Genomic DNA, 27419 nt, shown 5'->3' with positions numbered 1-27419 from the left:
TTTGTAGTCTGAGCTCTTAGGGTTGAATCCAAAAAAATTATTCCTCAGATTTTCCCCTTTTCTTCAGTTAGTTTTAGTTTCAGGTGTTAAGTTTTTCATCTATTTTCATTTGATTTTCAAATATGGTATGAGATAAGGGTCCAATTTCATTCTTCTGCATGTGGATATACAATTTTACTAATGCGTATTTATTGAAGGAACTGTCCTTATTCCATTGTGTGTTCCTGGCACCTCTGTCGAAAATCAATTGACTGTAAATGTGTGAGCTCATTTCTGGGCTCTCTGCTCTGTTTCATTGGTCAGTGTTTCTATTTATATGCCAGTGCACCGTGCCATTTTAATCATCATGTAGCTCTGTAACATAGTTTGAAATTAGGTAGTATGATGCCTCTAGCTTTATTTTTCCTCAAGATTGCCTTGGCTATTCAGAGGTTTTGGTAGTTCCATATGAATTTTAAGATTATATTTTCTATTTCTGTGAAAAATAACATGGGAATTTTGGTAGAGACTGTATTAAATCTGCAGGCTGGTGTGGGTAGTATGGACCTTTGAATGATATTCTTTGAATTCATGAACAGAATATCTTTCCATTTATTTGTGTCTTTGTTGATTTCTTTCATTAATATTTTATAGTTTTCAGTGTATAGATCTTTTACTTCCTTGTTTAAACAAAATGCATTTTGTCTCCATTTTCTTCATTTATCCCAAGGTATTTTTTATTTCTCCTTGATCCATTTGTTGTTCAGGAGCACATTGTTTAAGTTCCACAAGTTTGTGAAATTTCCAAGATTTCTCATATTATTGATGTCTAGTTTCATACCATTTTGATTAGAAAAGATACTTGATATGATTTCAGTTCACTTTAATTTGTTCAGACTTGGTTTGTGGCCTAACATATATAACATGGAAGATTTAAATATACACATAACTGAGAAGTGAATGTTAATCTTCATGCCACTAATCTGTTGTGTGTTTAGTCTCCGCAAAGGGGCTCATCTATCACTTCAGTGATCTAGGTTCTTCCTTCACTGCCTTTCCTCCCCTATTCAAAACTATAATCAGACATGAGTTACTTTACGTTGACTGAAGTAAGTTTTATGTACACTTGAGAAAACATATGCTCACTTGCTGTTGGATGCAATATTCTGTATGTATCTATTAGGTTCATTTAGTTTAAAAAGTAGTTCAGGTCCAGTGTTTCCTTATTAATTTTCTGTCTAGATGATCTGCCATGGTTGAAAATGAGGTATTAAAGTTCCTACTATTATTGAATTACAATTAATTTCTCTCTTTAGATGCTTTGATACTTGCTTTACATATTTAGGTGCTCTGATGTTAGGTACATATGTATTTACACTTGTTTTATCTTCTTAATAAAGTGACTCCATTATCTTTATTCAATGACCTTCTTTATCTTATTTTACAGTTCTTAACTTAAAGTCTTTCTTGTCTCATAAAAAAGTTTAACTATCGGATGGCCGATTAGGAGCAGCTCAGGATTGCAGCTCCCAGTGAAAGCACAGAGGGTGAGTGGATGCCACATTTCCAGACGGATTTTTATTGCCTACAGACCAGGAGATTCCCAGGCGGAGAAGCAGCATGGGCCGCCAGTGTGGCTGTATTGGCCGAAGAGGCTGTTCTGCCGGCGCCCCGGCGTGGCGGTTCTCCATACAAAATACACTGATCTGGGTGCCCTTTTAGCTGGCGATTGGAGCTCCGGGAAGGCAGAGTTGCCCATTCATCTGATTAAAAAGGGGACTGAAACAGGGAGCCAGGCCAGGAGATTCCTGGGCAAAAGAGCGCCACAAATCTCAGCGCCGCTGTTTCAGCTGGCACAGTGGGTCGCCGCACGGGAAATCACAAAGATCCTGGCACCCTTTCAATAGGCGACTGGAACACCTGGGGGAAGAGTCAACCGTTCAACTAAAAAAAAGGCTCTGAGGCAGGGAGCCAGGTGATCAGGCTTGGCTGGTCCCACCCCCACAAAAAAAACAGCAATTGGAAACGCTCTGGGTTAAGAGTTTCACAGCAAGCACAGCTGAACCCAGGACGGTCCAGCTCTGTGGGGGAGGGGTGTCCGCCATTACCGAGGCACTCCACCACTATGGAGGTAGTCAGCTGTTGCCGAGGCAACCCGCCATTACAGAGAGAGTCTGCCATTACAGAGGTGGGCCACTGTTGCCGAGGCAGTTCTTTTTTTTTTTTTTTTTGAGACGGAGTTTCGCTCATGTTACCCAGGCTGGAGTGCAATGGCGCGATCTCAGCTCGCCGCAACCTCCGCCTCCTGGGTTCAGGCAATTCTCCTGCCTCAGCCTCCTGAGTAGCTGGGATTACAGGCACATGCCACCATGCCCAGCTAATTTTTTGTATGTTTAGTAGAGACGGGGTTTCACCATGTTGACCAGGATGGTCTCGATCTCTTGACCTCGTGATCCACCCGCCTCGGCCTCCCAAAGTGCTGGGATTACAGGCATGAACCACTGTGCCCGGCCCGCCGAGGCAGTTCTAACCACACCCATATAAACAAGACTGCAGGGAAGTTCACACGGCAGCTGGGCGGAGCCCACAGCAGCTCAGCAAAGCCTCTGCAGGCAGACAGTGACTAGCCTGCCTCCTTGCTGGGTGGGGCAGCCCTGAAAAAAAGGCAGCAGCACAATGGAAACTCATAAATAAAGCCCTAACTCCTTGGGACAGTATACCTGGGGAAAAAAAAGGGGTTTACGAGTTCTGCTGCAGCAGACTTAAACGTACCTGCCCAACAGCTCTGAATGAACAACGGAGCTCACAGCTCAGCACTTGAGCTCCTATAAAGGACAGACTGTCTCCTCAAGCAGCTCCCTGACCCCCATATATCCAAAGAGTCACCTCATAAAGGAGAGATCAGACTGACATTTGGTGGGTATCCTACTGGGACAAAGATAACAGAAGAAGAAACTGGTAGCAACCCTTACTGTTCTGCAGCTGCTGCAGGTGATCCCCAGGCAAGCAGGGCCTGGAGTGGACCTCAGCAGTCCTACAGCAGAGGGGCCAGACTGTTAGAAGGAAAACTAAGAAACAGAAATAACTTCATCATCAACAAACAGGACGTCGACTCAGAGACCCAATCTGAAAGTCAGCAACTACAAAGACGACAGGTGGATAAATCCACAAAGATGGGAAGAAACCAGCGCAAAAAGGATGAAAACACTCGAAACCAGAACACCTCTCCTCCTACAAAGGATCACAACTCCTCACCAGCAAGGGAACAAGGCTGGATGGAGAATGAATGTGATGAAATGAAAGAATCAGGCTTCAGAAGGTGGGTAATAAGAAACTTCTGTGAGCTAAAAGAACATGTTCTAATCCAATGTAAAGAAATTAAGAACGTTGAAAAAAGATTTGATGAAATGCTAACGAGAATGGACAACTTAGAGAGGAATATAAGTGAATTGATGGAGCTGAAAAACACAACACGAGAATTTCACGAAGCATGCACAAGTTTCAACAGCCGAATTGACCAAGCAGAAGAAAGGATATCAGAGGTCGAAGATCAACTCAATGAAATAAAACAAGAAGGCAAGATTAAAGAAAACAGGGTAAAAAGGAATGAACAAAGTCAACAAGAAATATGGGACCATGTGAAAAGACCTAATCTACGTTTGATAGGTGTACCTGAAAGTGATGAAGAGAATGAATCCAAGCTGGAAAATACTCTTCAGGATATTATACAGGAAAACTTCCCCAATCTAGCAAGGCAAGCCAATATTCAAGTCCAGGAAATACAGAGAACACCATAAACATATTCCTCAAGAAGAGTAACCCCAAGGCACATAATCGTCAGATTCACCAGGGCTGAAATGAAGGAGAAAATGCTAAGGGCAGCCAGAAAGAAAGGTCGGGTTACCCACAAAGGGAAGCCCATCAGACTCACAGCAGATCTCTCAGCAGAAACCCTACAAGGCAGAAGAGAGTGGGGGCCGATATTCAACATCCTTAAAGAAAAGAATTTTCAACCCAGAATTTCATATCCAGCCAAACTAAGCTTCATAAGTGAAGGAAAAATAAAATCCTTTGTGAACAAGCAAGTACTCAGAGATTTCATCACCACCAGGCCTGCTTTACAAGAGCTCCTGAAAGAGGCACTACACATAGAAAGGAACAACCAGTACCAGCCACTCCAAAAACATACCAAATGTAAAAAGCATCAACACAATGAAGAATCCGCATTAACTAAGGGCAAAACAGCCAGTTAGCATCAAAATGGCAGTATCAAATTAACACATAACAATATTAACCCTAAATGTAAATGGACTAAATGCCCAATCAAAAGACACAGACTGGCAAATTGGATAAAAAGCCAAAACTCATCCGTGTGCTGTATCCAGGAAATCCATCTCACATGCAAGGATACACAAAGGCTCAAAATAAAGGGATGGAGAAAGATTTACCAAGCAAATGAAGAGCAAAAAAAAGCAGGAGTTGCAATTCTCATCTCTGATAAAATAGACTTTAAAGCAACAAAGATCAAAAGAGACAAAGAAGGACATTACATAATGGTAAAAGGATCAATGCAACAAGAAGAGCTAACAATCCTAAATAAATACGCACCCAATACAGGAGCACCCAGATACACAAGGCAAGTTCTTAATGACTTACAAAGAGACTTAGACTCCCACACAATAATAGTAGGAGATTTTAACACCCCATTGTCAATATTGGACAGATCAACCAGACAGAAAATTCACAAGGATATCCAGGACTTGAACTCAGACTTGGAACAAGCAAACCTAATAGACATTTACAGAACTCTCCATCCCAAATCTACAGAATATACATTCTTCTCAGCACCACATCACAACTACTCTAAAATTGACCTCATAATTGGAAGTAAATCACTCCTCAGCAAATGCAAAAGAACAGAAATAATAACAAACAGTCTCTCAGACCACAGTGCAATCAAGTTAGAACTCAGAATTCAGAAACCAACCCAGAACCGCACAGCTTCATGGAAACTGAACTGGCTCTTGAATGCTGAATGGATAAACAATGAAATGAAGGCAGAAATAAAGATGTTCTTTGAAACCAACGAGAACGAAGACACCACATACCAGAATCGCTGGGACACATTTAAAGCAGTCTCTAGAGGAAAATATATAGCAATAAGTGCCCACATGAGAAGCAAGGAGAGATCTAAAATTGACACCCTATCATCAAAATTGAAAAAGCTAGAGAAGTAAGATCAAAAAAACTCAAAACCTAGCAGAAGACAAGAAATAACTAAGATCAGAGCAGAACTGAAGGAGATAGAGACACAAAAAAACCCTTCAAAAAAATCAATAAATCCAGGAGCTGGTTTTTCGAAAAGATCAACAAAATAGACAGACCACTAGCCAGATTAATAAAAAAGAAAAGAGAAAATAACCAAATAGATGCAATAAAAAATGATAAAGGGGATATCACCACAGATTCCATATAAATTCAAACCATCATCAGAGATTATTACAAACAACTCTATGAACATAAACTAGTAAACCTGGAAGAAATGGATAAATTCCTGGACACTTGCCTCCTCCCAAGCCTAAACCAGGAAGAAGTCAAAACCCTGAATAGACCAATAACAAGGGCTGAAGTCGAGGCAGCAATTAAGAGCCTACCTCCCAAATAAGCCCAGGTCCAGATGGGTTCATAGCCGAATTCTACCAGACATACAAAGAGGAGCTGGTACCATTCCTTCTGAAACTATTCCAAATAATCCAAAAAGAGGGAATCCTTCCCAAATCATTTTATGAGACCAACATCATCCTGATACCAAAACCTGGCAGAGACTCAACAAGAAAAGAAAACTTCAGGCCAATATCCATGATGAGCATAGATGCAAAAATCTTCAATAAAATACTGGCAAGCCGATTGCAACAGCACATCAAAAAGCTGATCCACCATGATCAAGTAGGCTTCATCCCAGGGATACAAGGCTGGTTCAACATATGCAAGTCTATAAACGTAATTCACCACATAAACAGAACCAAAGACAAAAACTACATGATTATCTCAATTGATGCAGAGAAGGCCTTTGACAAAATTCAACAGCCCTTTATGCTAAAAACCCTCAATAAACTAAGTATTGGCAGAACATATCTCAAAATAGTAAAAGCTATTTATGACAAACCAACAGCCAATATCATATTGAATGGGCAAAAACTGGAAGCATTCCCTTTGAAATCTGGCACTAGACAAGGATGCTCTCTCTCACCACTCCTATTCAATATAGTACTGGAAGTTCTAGCCAGAGCAATCAGGCAAGAAAAAGAAATAAAGGGTATTCAAATAGGAAAGGAGGAAGTCATATTGTCCCTATTTGCAGATGACATGATTGTATATTTAGAAGACCCCATCGTCTCAGCCCAAAATCTCCTGAAACTGATAAGCAACTTCAGCACAGTCTCAGGATACAAAATCAATGTGCAAAAATCACGAGCATTCCTATACACCAATAACAGACGTAAAGAGAGCCAAATCAAGAATGAACTGCCATTCACAATTGCTACAAAGAGAATAAAATACCTAGGAATACAACTAACAAGGAACGTAAAGGACCTCTTCAAGGAGAACTACAAACCACTGCTCAATGAAATAACAGAGGACACAAACGGACGGAAAAACATTCCATGTTCATGGTTAGGAAGAATCAATATCGTGAAAATGGCCATACTGCCCAAAGTAATTTAAAGATTCAATGCTATCCCCATCACGCTACCAAAGACCTTCTTCACAGAACTGGAAAAAACCACCTTAAACTTCATATGGAACCAAAAAGAGAGCCCACATAGCCAAGTCGGTTCTAAGCAAAAAGAACAAAGTGGGAGGCATCACACTATTGGACTTTAAACTATACTACAAGGCTACAGTAATCAAAACAGCATGGTACTGGTACCAAAACAGAGATATAGACCAATGGAACAGAACAGAGGCCTTGGAGGCAACAGAACATATCTACAACCATCTGATCTTTGACAAACCTGACAAAAAACAAGCAATGGGGAAAGGATTCCCTGTTTAATAAATGGTGTTGGGAAAACTGGCTAGCCATGTGCAGAAAGCAGAAACTGGACCCCTTCCTGACACCTTACACTAAAATTAACTCCAGATGGATTAAAGACTTAAACATAAGACCTAATACCATAAAAACCCTAGAAGAAAATCTAGGCAAAACCATTCAGGACATAGGTGTAGGCAAGGACTTCATGACCAAAACACCAAAAGCATTGGCAACAAAAGCCAAAATAGACAAATGGGACCTAATCAAACTCCACAGCTTCTCTATGGCAAAAGAAACAGTCATTAGAGTGAATCGGCAACCAACAGAATAGGAAAAAATTTTTGCAGTTTACCCATCTGACAAAGTGCTGACATCCAGAATTTACAAAGAACTAAAACAGATTTACAAGAAAAAAACAAACAAGCCCATTCAAAACTGGGTGAAAGATATGAAAAGACACTTTACAAAAGAAGACATACATGAGGCCAACAAACATATGAAAAAATGCTCATCAACACTGGTCATTAGAGAAACGCAAATCAAAACTACATTGAGATACCATCTCACGCCAGTTAGAATGGCGATCATTAAAAAATCTGAAGACAACAGATGCTGGAGACAATGTGAAGAAATAGGAACACTTTTACACTGTTGGTGGGAGTGTAAATTAGTTCAACCATTGTGGAAGACAGTGTGGCGATTCCTCAAGGATGTAGAAACAGAAATTCCATTTGACCTAGCAATCCCATTACTGGGTATATATCCAAAGGATTATAAATCGTTCTACTATAAGGACACATGCACACGAATGTTCAATGCAGCACTGTTTACAACAGCAAAGACCTGGAACCAACCCAAATGCCCATCAATGATAGACTGGACAGGGCAAGTGTGGCACATATACATCATGGAATATTATGCAGCCATCAAAAACGAGTTCGTGTCCTTTTTAGGGACATGGATGAACTTGGAAACCATCATTCTCAGCAAACTGACACAAGAACAGAAAATCAAACACCACATGTTCTCACTCATAGGCGGGTATTGAACAATGAGAATACATGGACGCAGGGAGGGGAGCACTACACACTGGGGTCTGTTGGGGGGAAATAAAGGAGGGACAGCGGGGGGTGGGGAGTTGGGGAGAGAGAGCATGGGGAGAAATGCCACATATAGGTGAAGGGGAGGAAGGCAGCAAATCACACTGCCATGTGTGTATCTATGCAACAATCTTGCATGCTCTTCACATGTACCCCAAAACCTAAAATGCAATTAAAAAAAAAAAGTTCAACTATCCTTGTCCTCTTTTGGATTCTATTTGCATAGAATATCTTTTTCTATCCCTTCACTTTCAGTTTGTGTTTCCTTGAAGATGAAGTGAGTCTCTGGTAGGCAGTGTATAGTTGGTCCTTCATAATTTCTTATGCTTGATCAAAAGCAGTGTTAACTTGGTGCTACTTTGGAGTACTATCTCAAGAATTTTAATCTACTCAGTTGAAACGATATCCTTAAGGAGTAAAAAATAACATTAAAAAACAAGTTGCATAAGCATGTGTCAACATAATTAAAAGAAAGTAAGTGATGTATTAGACAAAATTTTGATATATACATATATGTTATCAGATACCATTGTGGACTGGAAGCTTGAATTTAATTTATCAGAATACAAACTTGCTTGACTATTGCTACAGCTCAGTTTTCCCTATTATATCAAAAGCCTTTAGTGGGAGATTTTAAACTGATAAAGTGCAATAGTGAGTTACGAAGAAATTTAAGCGTTGTTATAACATAATGGTAGTCAGTATGCAGAAGTTGAAGGCAGAAGAATCAAACATACGCAAAACTGAGAAGTGAATGTTAATCTTCATGCCGCTAATCTTTTGTGTGTGTACTTTCCCCTCCACAAAGCGGCTCATCTATTACTTGAATGATTTAAGAGTTCTTCTTTCATTGCCTTCCGTTCCCTACTCAAAACTGTAATCAGATATGAGTCACTTTACACTGAACGCAACAATTTTAATCAATGTTCTATGTCAAGCAGACATTTACATTTTAAACTTTATCTAATTTGGAAAGAAACACACCAGTCTTTTAAAATAAATTTCAAATACCAAGAAGCCATGTTGATGATTACTCTCTACTTATTTATTTATTTATTCGAGACGTGATCTCACTCTGTTGCCCAGGTTGAATGGAGTGCAATGGTGTGATCTCAGCCCACTGCAAACTGCCTCCTGGGTTCAAGCGAATCTCCTGCCTCAGCCTCCTGAGTAGCTTCGATTACAGGTGCTTGCCACCACGTCCAGGTAATTTTTGTATTGTTAGTAGAGATGCGGTTTCACCATATTGGCCAGGCTGGTCTTGAACTCCTGACCTCAAGTGATTCACCTGCCTTGGCCTCCTAAAGTGCTGAGATTACAGGCATGAGCCACCACACCCAACCGATGATTACTCTATAAATGGCAGGGGATTCTGTAATCCTCCTACATATAAGGTTCATCTTGAAGGTAAACTTGATTTATTCCTTTTACGTAGGAATAGGTATGGAGGGTCTGAAGGGTCAGGTTTTCACTATTATTTTTCTAATTGTTATCCCTAAGGGCTGGCCCTAAAATAAAGGCAATTCCTGGTTCTTCACTAATCCAACTCCACCTCATATTTCACATAAGCCATACACATAAGAAATGACATGACATTACAGAATTATTAATCATAAGACTATACAAAGTAGGAGAATTACTGCTTTGGGGGCAATACTTTAAATAAAAGCAGCAGTGTTCCATACACCTATACTGCTATATATGCAGAACAGTTTTCACTGGAATCTCAACTGACTGCTGTATACATGAATCTCAAATGACTGTTGTATAAACTGAGCTGAAAAGGAGTCACCAAAACAACTGGGAAATAAAAAATAAGGACAATGCTAGGCACCTTAAAATAATGCTTCATACCATGGCAATCTATCCGTTGAGGAAACAATCTGGCTCACTAGTATTTAAGCAAATTAGTAAAAACATATCTATTTGGGAACTAACTTTCAGCTGTTAATATCTAATGTGTCATCTGTAGGACTAGTTGCAGTTCACCAATTAAAAGTATGTGACCACTGTTATTATAGAATAAGCCTTCAAAAATCAGCTTGTTTTGGCTCCCTTCTCAGGAGCATTCATGATTGATCTAACTGGGACACTTCAGATCACTTTTGAACAAAATCCATTTCCTCTCAAATACTGGTAATCAGCAGTTATATAGTCCTATGTCCTATTGAGTTCCAAATATAGTTTTGTTTTTCTTTTTGGTAGAATCCACTTTACCCTTCTGTGCTTCATACATTTTTAAAAATAGAGACTGATCTTCTCTTTTTTGAGGTAATATCTCACTTTGTCATCTAGGCTGGAGGGCAATGGCATCATCACAGCTCATTGCAGCCTCAATTCCTCTGAAATGAAACCATCCCCTTGCCTTAGCACCCCAAACAGCTGGAACTACAGATGCATACCACCATGCCCAGCTAATTTTTATATTTTTTTGTAGCGACAGGGTTTCACTATGGTTGGTCCCGAACTCCTGAGCTCAGGCAGTCTGCCCGCCTCAATCTCCCAAAGGAGGGCAGAATCACAGGCATAAACCATTGTAATTACAGGCACAAGCCTAGGTTGATCTTTTGACATTTCCCACATTTCCCATGTGGGAGAGGCCAAGATGGCCGATTAGAAGCAGCTAGTGTGCAAGGCTCTCATGGAGAGGAACAGAAGGGGTGTGTAAATAACACCTTCAACTGAAACATGCAGGTACTCTGATAGAGACTAATCAAGGCAACAACTTGATTCATGAAGAATGAAGAAAAGCAAAACGAGACAATGGCCCACCCGGGTGCAACACAGAGCCAGGGAGGCAAACCTCCCTTGCCCAGAAAAGTGCCTTCACTGGTGGTAACTCCAAGCACTGGAAAATCCAAGGCAACTAGGGACAGGAAAAGGCCCCAAGCATACTGCAGCAGCCCTGTGGAAAAGTGGCCAGACTGTTACATGGGTACCTGTTCCCAAATCTCCTCATTGGGCAGGACTGCGCCTCCAGCCATCACTAGCCAGACCTATCAAGCCAGCAGCAACTCGGCAACTCCATGTGCAGAGCCTCCAGGGGCAGCTGAAAGCCTCTTTGCCACTGCCCCTGCAATGGAACTGCCCTCGCCATCCTTGGACTAACAAAGGAGCGAAGACCCTAAGTACCCTATCCATACCTCCAACAAGCTACAGTAACCCAAGGAGAGGAAGCCAGTCTGTCTCCCACAGGTCCCTCTGCCTCCCCACCCCAATGCTTGTTATCAAGAGAACCCCTGGCTTGGGCCCACAGCACAGACACTCCCTGCTGGGTTGATCGCATTGAGTGAATGCTAACATGCATCTGTTTGGGGTGGATCCCCCACGAGACAAGCAAACGACTCTGGGCCACAACCACTAGTACCTTTCCTCTGCTGCCTCCTACATGGGGAAGGAACACTGAGATCACCCCAGAAACCCATCTCACATGTAATGACACTCAGAGGCTCAAAATAAAGGGATGAAGGAAAATACACCAAGCAAATGAAAAACACACAAAAAAACAGGGGTTGCAGTCCTAATTTCAGGCAAAACAGAGTTCAAACCAACAAACATCAAGAAAAGACAAAGAAGAGCATCACATAATGGTAAGGGTTCAATTCAACAAGAAGATTAAACTATCCTAAATACATATGCACCCAATAAAGGAGGACCCAGATTCGTAAAGCAAGTTCTTAGAGACCTTCAAAGACTCCCACACAATGATGTTGGGAGACTTCAACACTCTACTGACAGTATTAAACAGATCATCAAGGCAGAAAATTAACAAAGATACTCAAAACCTTAATTCAACATTGGACCAGATGTAACTGATAGACCTTTACAGAACTCTCCATCCCAAAACAACAGAATATACATTCTTCTCATCACCACATGGCACATACTCTAATATTTACTTCATAACTGGACATAAAACAATCCTTAACAAATGTAAAAGAACCACAATCATACCAAACACACTCTCAGACCACAGAAATTATAACTACAGGGTACTGGGGTCAATACTCAGCTGATGAAATAATATGTACAACAAATCCCCATGACACGTGTTTACCTATGTAACAAAGCTTCATATGTGCCCCCAAACCTAATATAAAAGCTAAAAAAAAAAAAAAAAAGAAACATTGTAAATGAAATAATCTGAAAAAATAGAGGACAGTGAAATAATTAATATTTTTCTACAAATAGCTAAACTAGTAGACGGAAATTTCATAAAAAAGATATTCTTTAAAAGAACAAGAACATAAAGAGAAACAGAACTGTTCAAAAACAGTAACTAACTATGGACTAAGGAACATAAAATACATATTAATATTTGACTGTTTAGCTGTAGAATGTGGTTAAGTTTTTTAAAAGCATTTGCAAATAACTATTCCAAATGCTCCACACTTTTCTAATACACTGAATCAAAACCATTTTACTCTATTTTAAAAGATTTCTGTAAACATCAGATTAGAAACTATGATTATTATTCTCAGGATACCTATGATATGGATGAGCAAGACACATATGAAACAGGTCTGGAATAACACCATAGCATTTGTGGCTAGGTGTGATGTGATTAGATTAGATTGCCACAGAACCTCCGAGGAAGAAAAATCAGTCTTGGAGGAGGTTGGGCCGGAGCTTGCCCCAGAGCCAAAGCAGGATTTGGACTAGCAAAGTGGCAGAGGGAGGGCATTTTATACAAGGAATACCATGCCTATGCCAAGAGGCTGAACTCAAGGATATTTGTGAGAAATAAGGAAAAAGACAAGCTTGGGAAGGGAAGACGGTACAAATTACCAAAATCCTGAAGTGCCAGGCTGAGTCCCACAGACTCATTTTATATTTCAGTAAGAGAGAAATGTTATATACATGTGATGTGATACTGTTCATAAAGAAAAGAAAATTTAAAAAGAGGAGAGAAGTGATGAAAACGAGAACTGAAAAATTATAAGCTGTGAATGGATAATGGAGAGGGCTGGAAGCTAACGCCATCACAAAAGGAACAAGGCACTGGATGGCAGGGGGCAGCTTAGGGAGTAAGGGTAGAGTGGGAATAGAAGACAAAGGCAGTAAAAGTTAGTAAAAACTTGGTTGGAAATAATTACCCAGAAAAATCTTCTTGATGCATGGTGATGATTATGGCCTCTATAGCATCTCCCACAGAAGTGAGTAAGGGTTGCACAGCATTTTCCATAAGAGCATGAATAGCCTGAAAAGAAGTGAAAAAGAGTAAGAGGCAAAATTAAAGAAGACCAACACAAAGAAATCTGAGATGTGAGAAACACTGTGACTAACAGTTTTCACATTATATCAAATGCAGACTAAGTTAACAGAAGTCTGCTCCTCTCTCTAACCACTATCAGTAATGATTTTTAAAGCTTAAAATACGTGGAACACGGCACTAAACAATTTCAATATCCCCACTCTTGTCATTTTTTCCAAAAGGTTCAGTGGTTAAATGTGTCCATGGAGAAAGGAAGGCTTACAGAAGAAGACAGTAGTTCAACTAATGCGGTAAAGGTCAAATGAACACATTAAGTTTCACAAAAGAGTTAGGTAAGACCAAAAGTAACTATTTAAGAACTGGAACAACATCATACGCTTTTAACCAAAGTGAATATAATAAACAGACATTGATTCTTTCTGACTTTTAGGTTCAGGGGTACATGTGTAGGTTTATTATATAGGGGTTTGCTGTGTCGTGGGGATTTGTTGTACAAATTATTTCATCACCCAGGCACTAAGCCTAGTACCCAATAGTTATTTTTTCTGCTCCTTCCCCCCGCTCCCACCTTCTACCCTCAAGTAGGCTCCAGTACAATGATTCTAACAGGGCACAACAGTTGGGCATTTTAAGAGTTAGGTTTCTGTTGAGAGTTCTACAGCAGTGATTCTCAACCGTGGGCAATTTTGCTCTCCAGGAAACATTTGGTACCGTTCGGAGACATTTTTTATTGTCACAGTTGGGGATGGGGTACAAGTTTGTTACTAGCATCTAGTAGGTAGAGGACAAAGATGCTGCTAAACATCCTATGGAACACAGAACAGCCCCTATAATAAAGAATTCCCTAGCTCAAAATGTCGACAGTGCCATGGCCGGGAAACTGTTCAATGGGGAGTAAATCATCAGTTACTTGATGTAAAATCGTAGGTCTTAGTTATGAGTTTTTGGTGTGGAAATAATGACTGAGGCTTAAAACACTTATAATAAAAAATGTAAGTATATTATAGTCACTTCAAAGATAAATAAATATAATGAAGATAGATAGTTTTGGCTCAAACAATCATCAAAATCAATGAGAAAAGGTAAAATATAGGACCCTTAATCATTAAATTCCTAATCTATAGCCCTTAATCGCTGGTAAAAATAAATATACAATGTACAGGAATGTGTGTGTAGGTATGTATGTATGTGTGAGAGTGTGTGTGTGTGTCTACATATAGTTTGCCCTCCATATAGGAGCTCAGAGTCCAGTGACAATAGTTAAAAAGTTATACAAGTTGAGTAGCCCAAAATCCAAAATATGGAAAGGTCCAGTGAATACTTCCTTTGAGCATCATGTTGACACTAAAAAAGTCTTGGATTTTCCCAGGCATAGGAGTTTGGGAAAGCTGAGGTACTTGGACAACCACAAGGCACACAGCACATATAGATTACAAGTGTTTGGAAGAGACAGAGGTACAGGTACTAAGAAGTTAGGAATTTATCCTAAAGGGACCAGGAAACCAATGATGGGTTTTAAGCAATACAAAAAATGTGGTAATGATTTAGATTTAGGAAAAATCATGTTGGATAATAAACTGGATGAATTAGACTACAAAAAGGAGTACAACTATGAGGTCACAGCAGTGGTACAGAGCTGCTGGAGACTGAGAGAGGGAGCTTGAAAAGGAGAGAGCTCAAGAGGACTGCCTAATTTTATGCTTAAACTCAGCATAAGTCTTCAGCTAACTCATTAACAATGCAAGTGGAGAGCAAACCAAATGTGGCTTGCAACTGAGGCTTAAAGAAGTGAACTGACTGAGGTGTGGCCAACTGCAGGTATGAGAGTACACAGTTTGAGTATAACCAAGTTAATTGTCTGCTAAAGCAAAATCAACATGCTTATAAGAAATGCAAAAAAAAAAAAAAAAAATTCCCGGTTCTACACAACATAACATTCACAGTGCTGAGGATTTGTTCAAAATTACTACATAAAGAAAATACTAGGAAATTTTAATCAATTCTCAAAGGAAAAGACAATCAAGAGATGCCAACCCTGAGATAAACCAGACTCTAGAATTATCAGGCAAGAACCTCAATGAGGCAAAGAAAAATATGCTCACAATAAATAAAATAAGAAATCTCAGTAGAGTGAATAAAATGTTAAAAAAAAAAAGGTAATTTTAAACTAAAAAATTATACTATCTGAAATTTTAAAATTGACTGAATAGGCTTAGTAGAAGAATTTTATGTAGCGATGACAGAGGAAAGAGTCAATGAACCTGAAGACAGAATTAACAGAAATCCCTCTGGAGAAGAGAAAACATACTAAAAAACAATTAAACCTATGAAACAATGGCAAAATGTCTAATATACTGGTGACTGAAGTGCTGTAACATAAGAAAAGAATGGGGCAGAGAGAGAATAAGGCAGCAAAACTACTTGTGAGGGAAAAATGCCTCAAACTTTCCAAAATAATGAAAAGCATGAATTTACAGATTCACGAAGGTCAGCAGATCCCAAACAGGATAATTTTGATGCGAACTATGCCTAGGCACACCATAAACTGCTGAAAACCAAAGATAAACAAAAAAATCTTGAAACTAGGAAAAAAAAAAGATTACATACAAGGGAAATAATTTTAATAAGTAATGACTTCTTATTAGAAAGCATGGAGGCCAGAAAACAGTAGAACATATTTTAAGTGCTGAGAGAAAAAAAAACTGTCAAATCCTTAATTATGTTTTCTGTATAAATATCCTCCAAAGATGAGAGTAAAATACATTTCTGGCAAAAGAAAATTAGGAGAGTTCATGGCCATCACACTCACATGATAAAATTTAATTTAAACTCATCAGATTTTAAATGATGATTTAATTTAAAATAATTACTTAAAAAATCATCATTTGGCTGCTCTGCCTAAGAATTAGCCATTCTTTTGTTTCTTTTCTTAATAAACTTGCTTTTACTTAAAGAAAGGTAAAATCATCAACATTTAATTCTGTTATCAGAATTAAATTAGAAATCAGTAACAAGATACATACAGAACCCAAAAGTAATTAGAAATTTTAAAAACACATTTCTAAATAATCCATAACTCAAATAAGAAATCACAAAGGAAATCAGAAAAATATTTCAAACTGAATAAAGATAGAAGTATATCACAGAAAAATTGCAGTGCTTAGTGGAAAATTTATATCGTTAAATGTTTATTTGTGGGGCAAGTAGTCTAAAATCAATGATGTGAAATCTCAAAAAAATCTTTAAAAAATAGCAAAGAAAATTCACAAATCCAAAGATAAACAGAAAATCTTGAAGCCAGCAAAAAGAAGAAAATTAAATAAGATAAAAGCAGAAATCAATAAAACAGAAACAAAGAAAACTAATAAAGCTAAAAGCTGTTTCACTGAAGAGAACACAGTTGCTAAACTCCTAGCTGCACTGATCAAGAAAAAAACAGAACACAAATAACAATATCAAAAATGAGAAAGAGGTTATCCTCATAGGTCCTAAAGACATCAAAAAGATAGTTAAGTGAGCTCAGCACAGTGGTGGATGCCTGTAGTTCCAGCCACTTCAAAGGTTCAGGCAGAAGGATCCCTTGAGCCCAGGAGTTTAAGGCTGTAGCATGCTATAATGGTGCCAATGAATAGCCACTGCACTCCAGCCTGGGCAACATAGCGGGACATCATCTTTAAACAAAGCAACCAACCAAGCACAAAAGGATTTTAAGTATTATATAGATTATTCTGACAAATGAAATAACTAAGGTGAGTAGACAAACACCTTCAACATCACGAAGTATCAAAGCTCATTTAAGAAGAATAGATAACACAAATAGCCTTTTGTCTATTAAATGAATTAATGTGTAGTTATAAGCCTTTCTGCAGAGAAAACTACTGGCCCAGATGGCATCATTGGTGATTTCTACTAAACACCTGAGGAAAAAAATAATACAAATTCTACACAAATTCTTGTAGGAAATAGAAGAGGATGAAACATTCAAACTCATTTAGTGAGGCCAGTATTAAATTGCTACCCAAACCACGTAAAGACATAGAAAATTTTATAATAATATTCCTTATGAATATAGATGTAAATAAACATCCTTAACAAAAATTAAGTGAATCAGTATCCAGGAATACATAAAAGGATACATTAAGTATCCAGGAATACATAAAAAGGATAATACATCATGACTAAGGTTTGTTTGATATTTGGAAAAAAATTACTATAATATACTTCATTAGCAGAATAAAAGAGTAGAGCCATATGATTACTTCAAGAGATGCAGAAAAAGTTGTTTAATGAAACTCAACATTATTTATAATAAATAGAAAACTAAGAGTAGAAGGGAACTTGTTTAGTCTGACAAAGGCCATCTATTAAAAACCTACAGCTAACATTATTACATCATTAACCTATACTTAATACTATACTGAAAACAGTAAAATACCGAATGCTTTCCTCCAAGTCAGAAACAAGTGAATGAGGTCCATTCTCACCAGTTCTATTCAACACTGTACAACAGATCCTGGACAGTGAAACAAGGCACGGAAAAACAGGTATAAAGATCAGAAGGTAAGAAATAAAAATTTCTACTTGCATAAGATATGGTGGTTTACATAGAAAACTTGATTGCTGGGTAAGGTTTCCCACTTAGGGAAAATACGAAATAGGAAGAGAAGAGAGCATCTTGGGGAATGCCTTCATTTCAAGGATGGGTAGAAACTAACAACTAACAAGGAAACTGAGAAAGGAGATTAGATTGTATTTCATATGCTCTTTACAAAGCAAGGAAATATGTTATACATTTAAAATAGTTAAAAATATGTTATACATTTAAAATAGTTACCTAAAATAGTTAAAATTACAAAAATATTGGAGCCTCAGCAATCTGGAATATTCCTTTATATAGAGCATCAAACCCACACAAAAAGGGAGAAAGAAGCCTTGGCATATATAAATTTGGCAATGTAATCACTATCTTCACAAAACAAATCTCAGTAAAAAATGGATCAGATTTACTGGGCCAAGGGGTTTAAATGATACTTATAGCTATGGTGGTTATAATGAAATAACTCTAAATGTATACTCAATATTAATTATGCCATTCGTGACATATAAGATAATGCTTAGAATATGTGATGATGGACACTCCGCATGTTCTGCTCTCCACCCCACCCCTGCCCTGCTCCCTCTCCAACTTCACTCCTGCTCCTTTGCTGTCACTCACTCTGCTCAAGCCACTCTGGCCTCCTGGTTGTTCTGTGAATATTACGAGGTTGTCCAATTCAGGTCTCTATTCCTGGAACACTTGCCCCAGATGGCTGCTTGGCTCACTCCTTCAGTTCCTTCAGATTTTTGTTAAAATGTCTCTTGATTAGAGAGGCCTACATAAAATAGCACTTTCCTTCCATTCCCCATTCTCTATCCTTTACTGTGCTCTATTTTTCATCATAGCACTTGTCGCCACTGGGCTCCTGACTACAATAAAAGCTCCACATGGGAAAGGACTTTATTTGTGACTTTCACTGTGTATCACTAATACCTGCCATATAGTAATAAATATTTTTGAATAAATGAAAAAATAATACATAATGATGAACCTCAAGCCTACAATAACATTTAATTTTGGATAAAATCTCAGCAAGGTAGAGAAGAAAGGACTGTTAAATGTCTATATCTATATTTTTCAGCAAGTTAAAAAGTATGTTTAATATCTTCTCTATCAAATAAAATTAAATAATTTTTAGTTTGGGCTGCAAGCATTTGTACATCATAACTGTCTACCTTGAATTCAAAGTAATTTAATAAATTTCCTACAATTTTATGAAATTCAACATTCTTTTTTATCCTAAGTCTGGGGGTTTTGTTTACTTTTTACTTAATAAGTCATAACAGTTTTTTATAAGACTTAAATAGTAAAGTCAAAACTTTCACTAAGTGTATTAACATGAGCAATTAAGTCTCTAACTGATCAGGTCACTGCAGGAGGGCCTTGTACTTATTGTCAGTCTTCTCTTATCTAGTTCTTAAAGGCAAAATCTGCATGCCTTAGCAAAGTGCAGCACCCAGCTCCACACGGTACTGGTCCTGGTAAGCAAACCTCAGTGATGGCTGCAGCCCAAGATTAGGGCAATTTTCCCTGCACTGACGCCAACTCCCTGCCCAAGTGACTAATATTAAAATAATAATTTTTATCTGTTAAAAACAAAGATTCAAAGAAACTACCCTAGACTGAAATATAGTCTCTGAGTAATTTCTATTTTTAACTCTCCAAGTGATTTTTATCATCAAGCAAAGTGAAGGCATCATCTTAATCTAGAGAATGGACTTTCTGAAACTATGAGTTGTGTCTGATCATTAGAGGTCAAAGAAATCAATTCAGTGGGTCACTATCATGTTTTAAAAAGTAATAGTTTAGCATAGAAAATATTAGAATGCGTACACAAAATAAGTATTATTTTATGAAACTGCTATATCGACTATAGATAAATGTGTATAGAAGTACACTTTATGCAATTACAAATCTATGTATATATTTGTAAATGCTTATGTATTATGTATGAGGGCACAAAGTAAAATGTACTTATTTTGGGTAGTGATCAAAAAATGTTTGGTATTACTGCTAGAAGAAAAAAATGTGGAATTACAGAATAGAAGACTACACATTCCTTGTGTGGAATCAAGAATGTTAAGACTTTAAGGTTTGTCATATTGATCTGATTTTATGATCATCAATATGTATGCCAACCTTACTAAAAACGATTCGATTATTATGGCAAAATATTTTAAAGCACAATGGGAGAAAAAGGGATACAGAGAAAACATCCAAGTGTACTTTTAATACATTGGGGGAAAATAGACTGTCTCCTTCTCTTACCCTCAATGAATCAAATACATTCATGTATGAATTTAGTGTCCTTACATTTTGGTGGCTGTTAAATCCTCATTCCCTGTAAATTCTAAAGCATTTGACTTTAAAAGCTCCCTTCCTCTTTAGGATTTGTGACACAGTGTTTTGATTTTCTTCTTTCTTCTGATTGTTCTTTCCTTGTTTCCTCTTTTCTCTAAGTATGTGTTTCTCCTTAAGGTTTACTTGTAGACTTTGATCTCACTTTTTAAAACTCTCCCTTAGAGACCTAAATCCTATCTAATAGTTGAAAGTTATTACCTTTGTGTAGGTTTATTGTAACATTTTATAGATGCAGAAACTAAGGCAAGAGAGAGCTTATTCACTTGTTTGAGGTCACATAGCTAGATAAACAGCTGAGATGGGTTACAGGTAGTTTGGCTCCAGAGTCTATGCTATATGGCCTTACTTACTCACCAAGTACTAAATAAATACTTAGCAAATAAAGAAATGATGGTGGCAAGCTGCAGTAGACTTAACTCTTTAGAGTTAACAAGGTCTGCGTTTATCAGCAATATGACCTTGAACAAGATATTATTTCTAAGATGTATAAAAATGGTAATATAAATACATAACTTGAAGGGTTGCAGTAATATTTCAAAATGTGCCTCTCTAGTACTGTTGTAAAAATGAATAATCTGCTTGTTTTTTAAAGAGATACTGTCAACTATATATGGCTCTGAATCTCATACCATTATTTGTAATAAAATTTCCTAAATAATAGAAAAGGGGTACACTTATGTTCATATATGAAAAATAAAAATATATTCTGGTTTTATGCCACGTTTAAAGTAGGCTTTCTCAACCTTGGCATTACTGACATTTTGGACTAGAAAACCGTTATGAGAGAGGGGTGGGCATTGTCCTATGTAGTCCAAGATGTTCAGCAACATCCTTGGCCTCTACTCCCTAGATGCCAGTAGCATCTCCACCTTGTCATGCCGATCCAGAACATCTCCAGATACTGTGAAATGTCACCTAGGGGACTGATTTTGGTGGAGAACCGTTGCTTTACTGGGATAATACTGAGTTGTACTGCCATTAGATAAATACATGTAAGACTCTTGCTTCTATGTATACAATTACAAGTAGAACACAATCTGTAGACACCAAAAGGGTCTATTTTTAAATTCTAGAAAATGTAAACACATTTGGTATCTATTCTCTTTAGAATAATTATCAACGTGCTACTTTTGTATATATAGAGGATTCTGAATTATTTAGAAAATGTGACATTGCCCACTCAGTTAAACAAATAATCCTAAAACCACTCTGATCTAGAGTCAAAGATTAAATTAAATTATTTTACCTTTAGAGCTGAAATTATAGTTTGCTCAGCTGCCGGTGGGAATGAACTCTGACTGGAAACGACCTAGAACAAGGTTTTGATCCAGTTAATAGTTTTGCTTAAGTCTGTTTCTACAAATACTAATTTTGATTATAGCATATAATGCTGTTTCCACATACTATATATACAGTATTATCAGTTAATCATAATATCTTATACATGATTTTAAAAATCAGGATTAAGATAGGTTGAAAACTAATTTTGTGTATACATCAAATACATACTTCAAATAACATTAATACTACTAAGAGCGATGTTTCCTTTATTCATTTTACATCGGTTTTAATTATGAAGTTTTAACTTGAAAAGGTCAGAATAAAGCCAAATTTACTCATTTCTTTAAAAAGAAATAACTTGTCTTTAGGCTGACTCTAATTTCCAACAAGTCTTTAAAATAAAAATGTCAGCATTTCAATTTTTATAAATCAATACAAACATCATGCAAAATTTGAAAATATCAATAAAGACATTTAAAGCAGGCTAGATAGAACACAATCTTTCTTTGCTTGTGGTGCTTTGGAGTAATGATTAAAGAGAATGGGAAATACATCATTTAGTGTTTTTTAATAATTTTTACCTTTCTGAGATGTACTCGTTAATAACTCTTTAACATGTATTTTGTTTACTGTGTAAAACACACATTTTTAGAAACCCCTAATTGATAAAAGGACTTGTTAAAATCTTTAAATAAATGAGTAATAGTCACTTAAAATTATTCTAAAACACAATCTAGTACATTAAAGTTCATATGAGAAGTCAAACTTTCAAGAACATTATTTTAACTATTAGCTTCCTTCAGGTCTTCTAAATTATTATCTTCCTACTTATAAAATATTTTTAAAATGACCTATAGAGAATAATTAAGCACAAGTTACTCAAAAGTCACAGATGGACTTGAGAGTATTGCTTTCTTAGTAATTAACAATACAGTTCACCTTAGACGTAATATATGGAGGCCAACAAGTTAGAGTTCAGTCATTTCTTTTAAATGCGCAGTAGAAAAAGAGCAAAAGAATACACATTGTCTATTTGCAAGCAGTCATCAGTGATTATATCATAAAAATTCAGTTTTCAATACAGCTTCTCTCCACCTTTTTAATGCAAAGATATTAACAGAACATTTTTCACATGTTGGAGGACTTCAGGGTCTTATTCTGTCATTAGCTTTGCTATAGTTTACTACCATCTACACTATATCAAACACTATATAGGTGTTTCAAAAAGTATGAAAATGTATGTTTGCCTTCCAATAATTTGTTCAATAAACTTAACTAACTTGAGGATCTACAGTTCATGCGTTTTAAACTGAATGTACAGACAAAAAGTCACACAAACAATGAAAGTCAGAATCAAAGACTGTTTAAAAAGAGTTAACTTAGTTTATTTCATAGTAATCACATTTTCATTGTATTCTTTTCCAAAGTACTAAATATTAATTTGTAAACTGTCCAAATTTGAGGCAAGAAGAATTTAAAATTGAGTAAAAAAAAAAAAAAAACTTAATAAAAATAAAGGTTACCTTTGTTACTGACTGGTGCAACTTATACAGTGAATTCACTACTGCCACATTTCTTCTCTGTCCTTCAGTAAGAGGCCCAATCACCTGACTTGCATCTCCTTGTGTGGAGAGCTGTCAGAATTCAACATCAAAGAAACATGTCAAAAAGTTAATTCTCTCTCTCTCTCACACACACACACACACACACACACACACACACACACACACATACACACATATTTCTCTAACAGGGGAGAAGTTCATGCCCCTCAGACAAAGAGAATGTTAACTGGAATATTCAGGTCAAGTTAAAGCTTTGGACTTGAGGTAAAGCCAGCAATCTGTGTAGAGAAAACACCATGGATGTGCAAGCGCAATTGGTCTTGCACAGGAAGAACATCTCTGTTAATACTTCAAAGCTGATGGACCCTTGAGGCAGGTAAGACCCAAATGCCCCAAGTGTGCTATTATTTTGATATAGCAACATAGTAATCCTAAGGAATACCTTCTGGCAACTGCAATTGGCCTTGTTTCTATTCAAACACTCAGAAATAAGCCCGCAAAAAAAAGGAAGGAGGAAAGGAGAGAACAGAGAGAGGGGAAGGAGGGGGAAAAGGGATGGTTAGAGAGAGAAATAAAAATAAACCTAAATCTCATGTATATTTCACAGCCATCCTAATACTCCAATGAAATGAATGGTGCAAACAGGATATTACTCTGATTTTTTATAGATTAAAAAAAAAAGCCCAAAATTATACTGTGGATAGCAGATCAGTAGAAGTGGTATTAAAAACTTTCTACACCTGATCTTTAATTTACTTCTAAATGCATGTGTTTTTGGGAAAGGGACATGGAATGCTTTATTGAGTTAATCTCTAACTGTCATGGTTCAAATTTACGAAAAAAATACATATATATCAAGCATTCTCATATTGATCAGATTTTAATCCAATCCTCTGTAACAATTATTATTTAAAGGTAAATTAAACTTCATCAGGACATAGAAAGCATGATGTAACTCATTCTACTAGTGAGGATATACATCTCAAATATAAGTTGGCCTTTTAGGAGAACTGAAACTAAGAGCAACTTTCTATTGCTATAGTAAGCCAAATACAATATGAGAAAAATGCTACTCTTTTCTTTCTACTTTCCTTTTATATTTTTTCAAAATTGAATTCAATTTTTACTTGTCATTTTATTACATGTAATAAAATATAATTTTTAAAATTAGAAATTGCAATTTAAACAAAGGGAATAATGCTTGCTAAGGTTGCAACATGATGGTGGTTATTAAGTCAACATACGACTTTCTGACACCAGGTTAAACAACTCCAATTTATTTTGACTTTCTCCATGGACATAGATAATCACAAACTTGCAATCAAGCTGTGTTCTAAGGTGTTGACTTGGAAAGATACATATTTTCCCGTAGAAACCATGTTAAAAAAATAGCGCTTAGGCACTCAGGAGACCCCACAAAATTCAATTTAATCAATAATGTGTTGAACTAATACTAATAGAATCTCTTAGCTATCAAGAGAAAGCAAATGATAGGCTCTGTGCTAAGGTGAGGATGGGGAAAGGCTCCTGAATAAGGCACTCTGGAGGTTTAAATGGCAATGGTGAGTGGCATCAGTGGGTATGGCAGATATGGGGCGGGGTGGGGGTCAGATGCTAAAGATACATCTGACTATAATGGGCATTTAAAAGTTATGAACTCTAGCTGTACAATTTAAAAAATCCAATTACTTCTCCTGAGATTCTCTCCAATCAGTTTTGAAGAACAAAGAAATGGGAAAGGGAAAGAATTTTTGTTATTTTATTTCAATTTGTTTTGTGTGTATTTAATGAGGAGATATGCTTGCTGCTAGAAAAGCATGGAGAGCTTTTATTATTGAGGACTGATCATATTTTGGGGGTTTAAAAGTATAGACAGGTCCACTTCACACCCACTGGGATGCTATAATCAGGAAGATAAGTAATAACAAATGCTGGCCGGGATGTAGAGAAACAACCCTCAAACACTGCTGGTGGGAATATAAAATTGGAGGAGCTGCTTGGAAACAATCTGGTCTTTCCTCAAAGGTAGATACAGAGTGACCATGTGACACAGCCAATTCAACTCCTAGTGATATGTATAAGAGAAATAAAAACATATGTTCACATAAAAACCTGTACACAAATGTTCATAGCAGCATTTATTCATAATAAGAAAATAGAAACAACCCAATGTCAACCAACTGACAAATAAAATGTAGAATATCCACGCAATGGAACATTATTTACCACACAAAATAAAGCTCTGATACATGCTACAACATAAGTGAATTCTGAAAAAATTATTCTATGTGAAAAAACCAACCACAAAAGCCACATATTAAATGGTTACATTTATATGAAATATCCAGATTAGGCAAATTCATACAGACAAAAGTAGATTGGAAATTGCAGTGGGGTAGTGAAGTGTATCAGGAGTGAGTGCTAACCGGAATAGGGATTCTTATTGGGGTGATGAAATGTTTTAAAATTGACTATGAATATTCTAAAAACCACTGACTTGTACACTTTATTAAAATGTACAAGTTATATGACATGTGAATTATATCTTAATATGTATCTTAATAAAACTATTTTTCAAAAAAGCACAGAAAGAATCCCAGACTTCCAAGGTTTTCAACTGATGCCCTGAGAACCTTGTGAAAATGAAGGTTAAGACAGGATGACTTAAATTCAAAAGATCTATAAAGTTATATGAAAAGAATATAATAGTCTTGGTTATAAAACATTATTGAACTAAAAATGAAAGGTCATCATGCCAAAAACAAAGAACAAAATAAAAATATCAAAGTGAAAATGTAAGTTTCCAAAAGCTTGGAGATGTAAATAATCTGCCTCTTATCCTGATTTTACCGCACAGAATATAATCAATCCAAGTTCAACACTTAACTAAGTGGATGACCTTGTGTCTCTCCAATACCACTCTTGTCATAGTTTTTTTTTTTTTTTTTTTTTTTTTTTTTTTTTTTTTTTTAATACACTCTTCCCTCAGTATACATGCAGGGAAGAGTGGTTCCAGGACCACAACACCCATCCCTCACCTAAATCTATGTATACTCACGTCCCACAGTGGGCCCTGAGGAACCTGAGTATAGGAAAAGTTGGTTCTATATATATACAGGTTTTATATCCTGTGAATAGGGTATTTTTGATCTGCCTCTGATTGAAAAAAAAATCTGTGTACAAGTGGACCCATGCAACTGTAATCTCAAATTTACAGAAAGTTACAAAAATAAAAACAGTACAGCGAACACTATATACTCTCTATCTGGATTTACCGATTGTTACATTTTATCCTGTGTGCTTTATAATTTCTATTCTCTCTCCTTCTGTCACATATAGAAATGTGCATAATTTGTTTTCTGAATTATACGCATATTATGGCCCTTTACCCCTAAATATTTGTGTATTTCCTAATAGTTATTGTCTTACAAAACCACAGTTATGTTATCAGCTTCATAGATTTACAGTGTTGCAATATTTTTATCTGAAAACAGCCATGTCTCCAAAGAGTTCTAGTTCCCTTTAGTGGAAAATAGAATTAGAGACCAACATTTGGGCTTTCTGAATAGAATTAGAGACCAACATTTTGGTTGCTCATTGCTGTTGACCCCTGCAATAAGTTTTGATTAAATCAATATTCAAATAGATGATCCTTCCAATACAATGGACTCTCAGTTCCTTGTCCTCTTCTCCTTCAGTGAGTGATCTTATTCTCTACTCCAACTCATTTATCTTCTTGCATAGTTACACTCTCTAATCTTGCCATTGTAATGACTGAACTCCCTCTCCAATCTGATTTCAAGTATACTCTCAGCTGCCATTTCAAATCTGTCCCTTTGATTCTTCTTATTTTTAATTTTGAGAGTACACAGTAGGTATATATATTTATGTTTCTCTTTCTTTTTTCTTTAAGATAGACTCTCTCTGTCACTCAAACTGGAGGAAAGTGGCATGATCTTGGCTCACAGCAACCTTCACCCTACTGGGTTCAAGTGATTCTCATGCCTCAGCCTCCTGAGTAACTGGGATTAAAGGCATGTGCCACCATGCCTGGCTAATTTTTGTATTTTTAGTAGAGATGAGTTGTTGCCATGTTAGCTAGGTTGGTCCTGAACTCCTGGCCTCAAGTGATCTGCCTGCCTCAGAATCCCAACATGCTGGGATTACAGGCATGAGCCACCACACTGACTGTCCCTTTGATTCTAATTCCAATAATTCACTAACCTCTTAAGACCTCCCAAATGTACCACCTGATCATTCTATCTCACAGGTGTCCTTGATACCC

At 36.9% G+C, this 27419-nt stretch overlaps 1 protein-coding gene and 1 long non-coding RNA gene across 2 annotated transcripts in view; one reads left to right on the top strand and one right to left on the bottom strand.

The window, feature by feature from the left end:
- COG5 (component of oligomeric golgi complex 5) overlaps positions 1-27419 on the bottom strand; it is a 364197-nt gene that overhangs the window by 34096 nt on the left and 302682 nt on the right. The window contains exons 15-17 of the mRNA XM_064374523.1: positions 23093-23203; positions 21535-21597; positions 13212-13315 (exon numbers count right to left, since the gene is read on the bottom strand). Coding sequence (XP_064230593.1) covers positions 13212-13315; positions 21535-21597; positions 23093-23203 — 278 coding nt within the window. The remainder of the gene's footprint in view (positions 1-13211; positions 13316-21534; positions 21598-23092; positions 23204-27419) is intronic.
- LOC135274205 (uncharacterized) overlaps positions 23252-27419 on the top strand; it is a 64501-nt gene continuing 60333 nt past the window's right edge. The window contains exon 1 of the long non-coding RNA XR_010341972.1: positions 23252-23510. This is a non-coding gene — a long non-coding RNA (uncharacterized LOC135274205). The remainder of the gene's footprint in view (positions 23511-27419) is intronic.

The sequence above is a fragment of the Aotus nancymaae genome, unplaced genomic scaffold, assembly GCF_030222135.1.
Source record: "Aotus nancymaae isolate 86718 unplaced genomic scaffold, 86718_ANA_hifiasm-v0.15.2.pri h1tg000002l, whole genome shotgun sequence".
NCBI classification, from domain to species: Eukaryota; Metazoa; Chordata; class Mammalia; order Primates; family Aotidae; genus Aotus; species Aotus nancymaae.
This window is presented reverse-complemented; position numbering and strand designations above follow the sequence as displayed.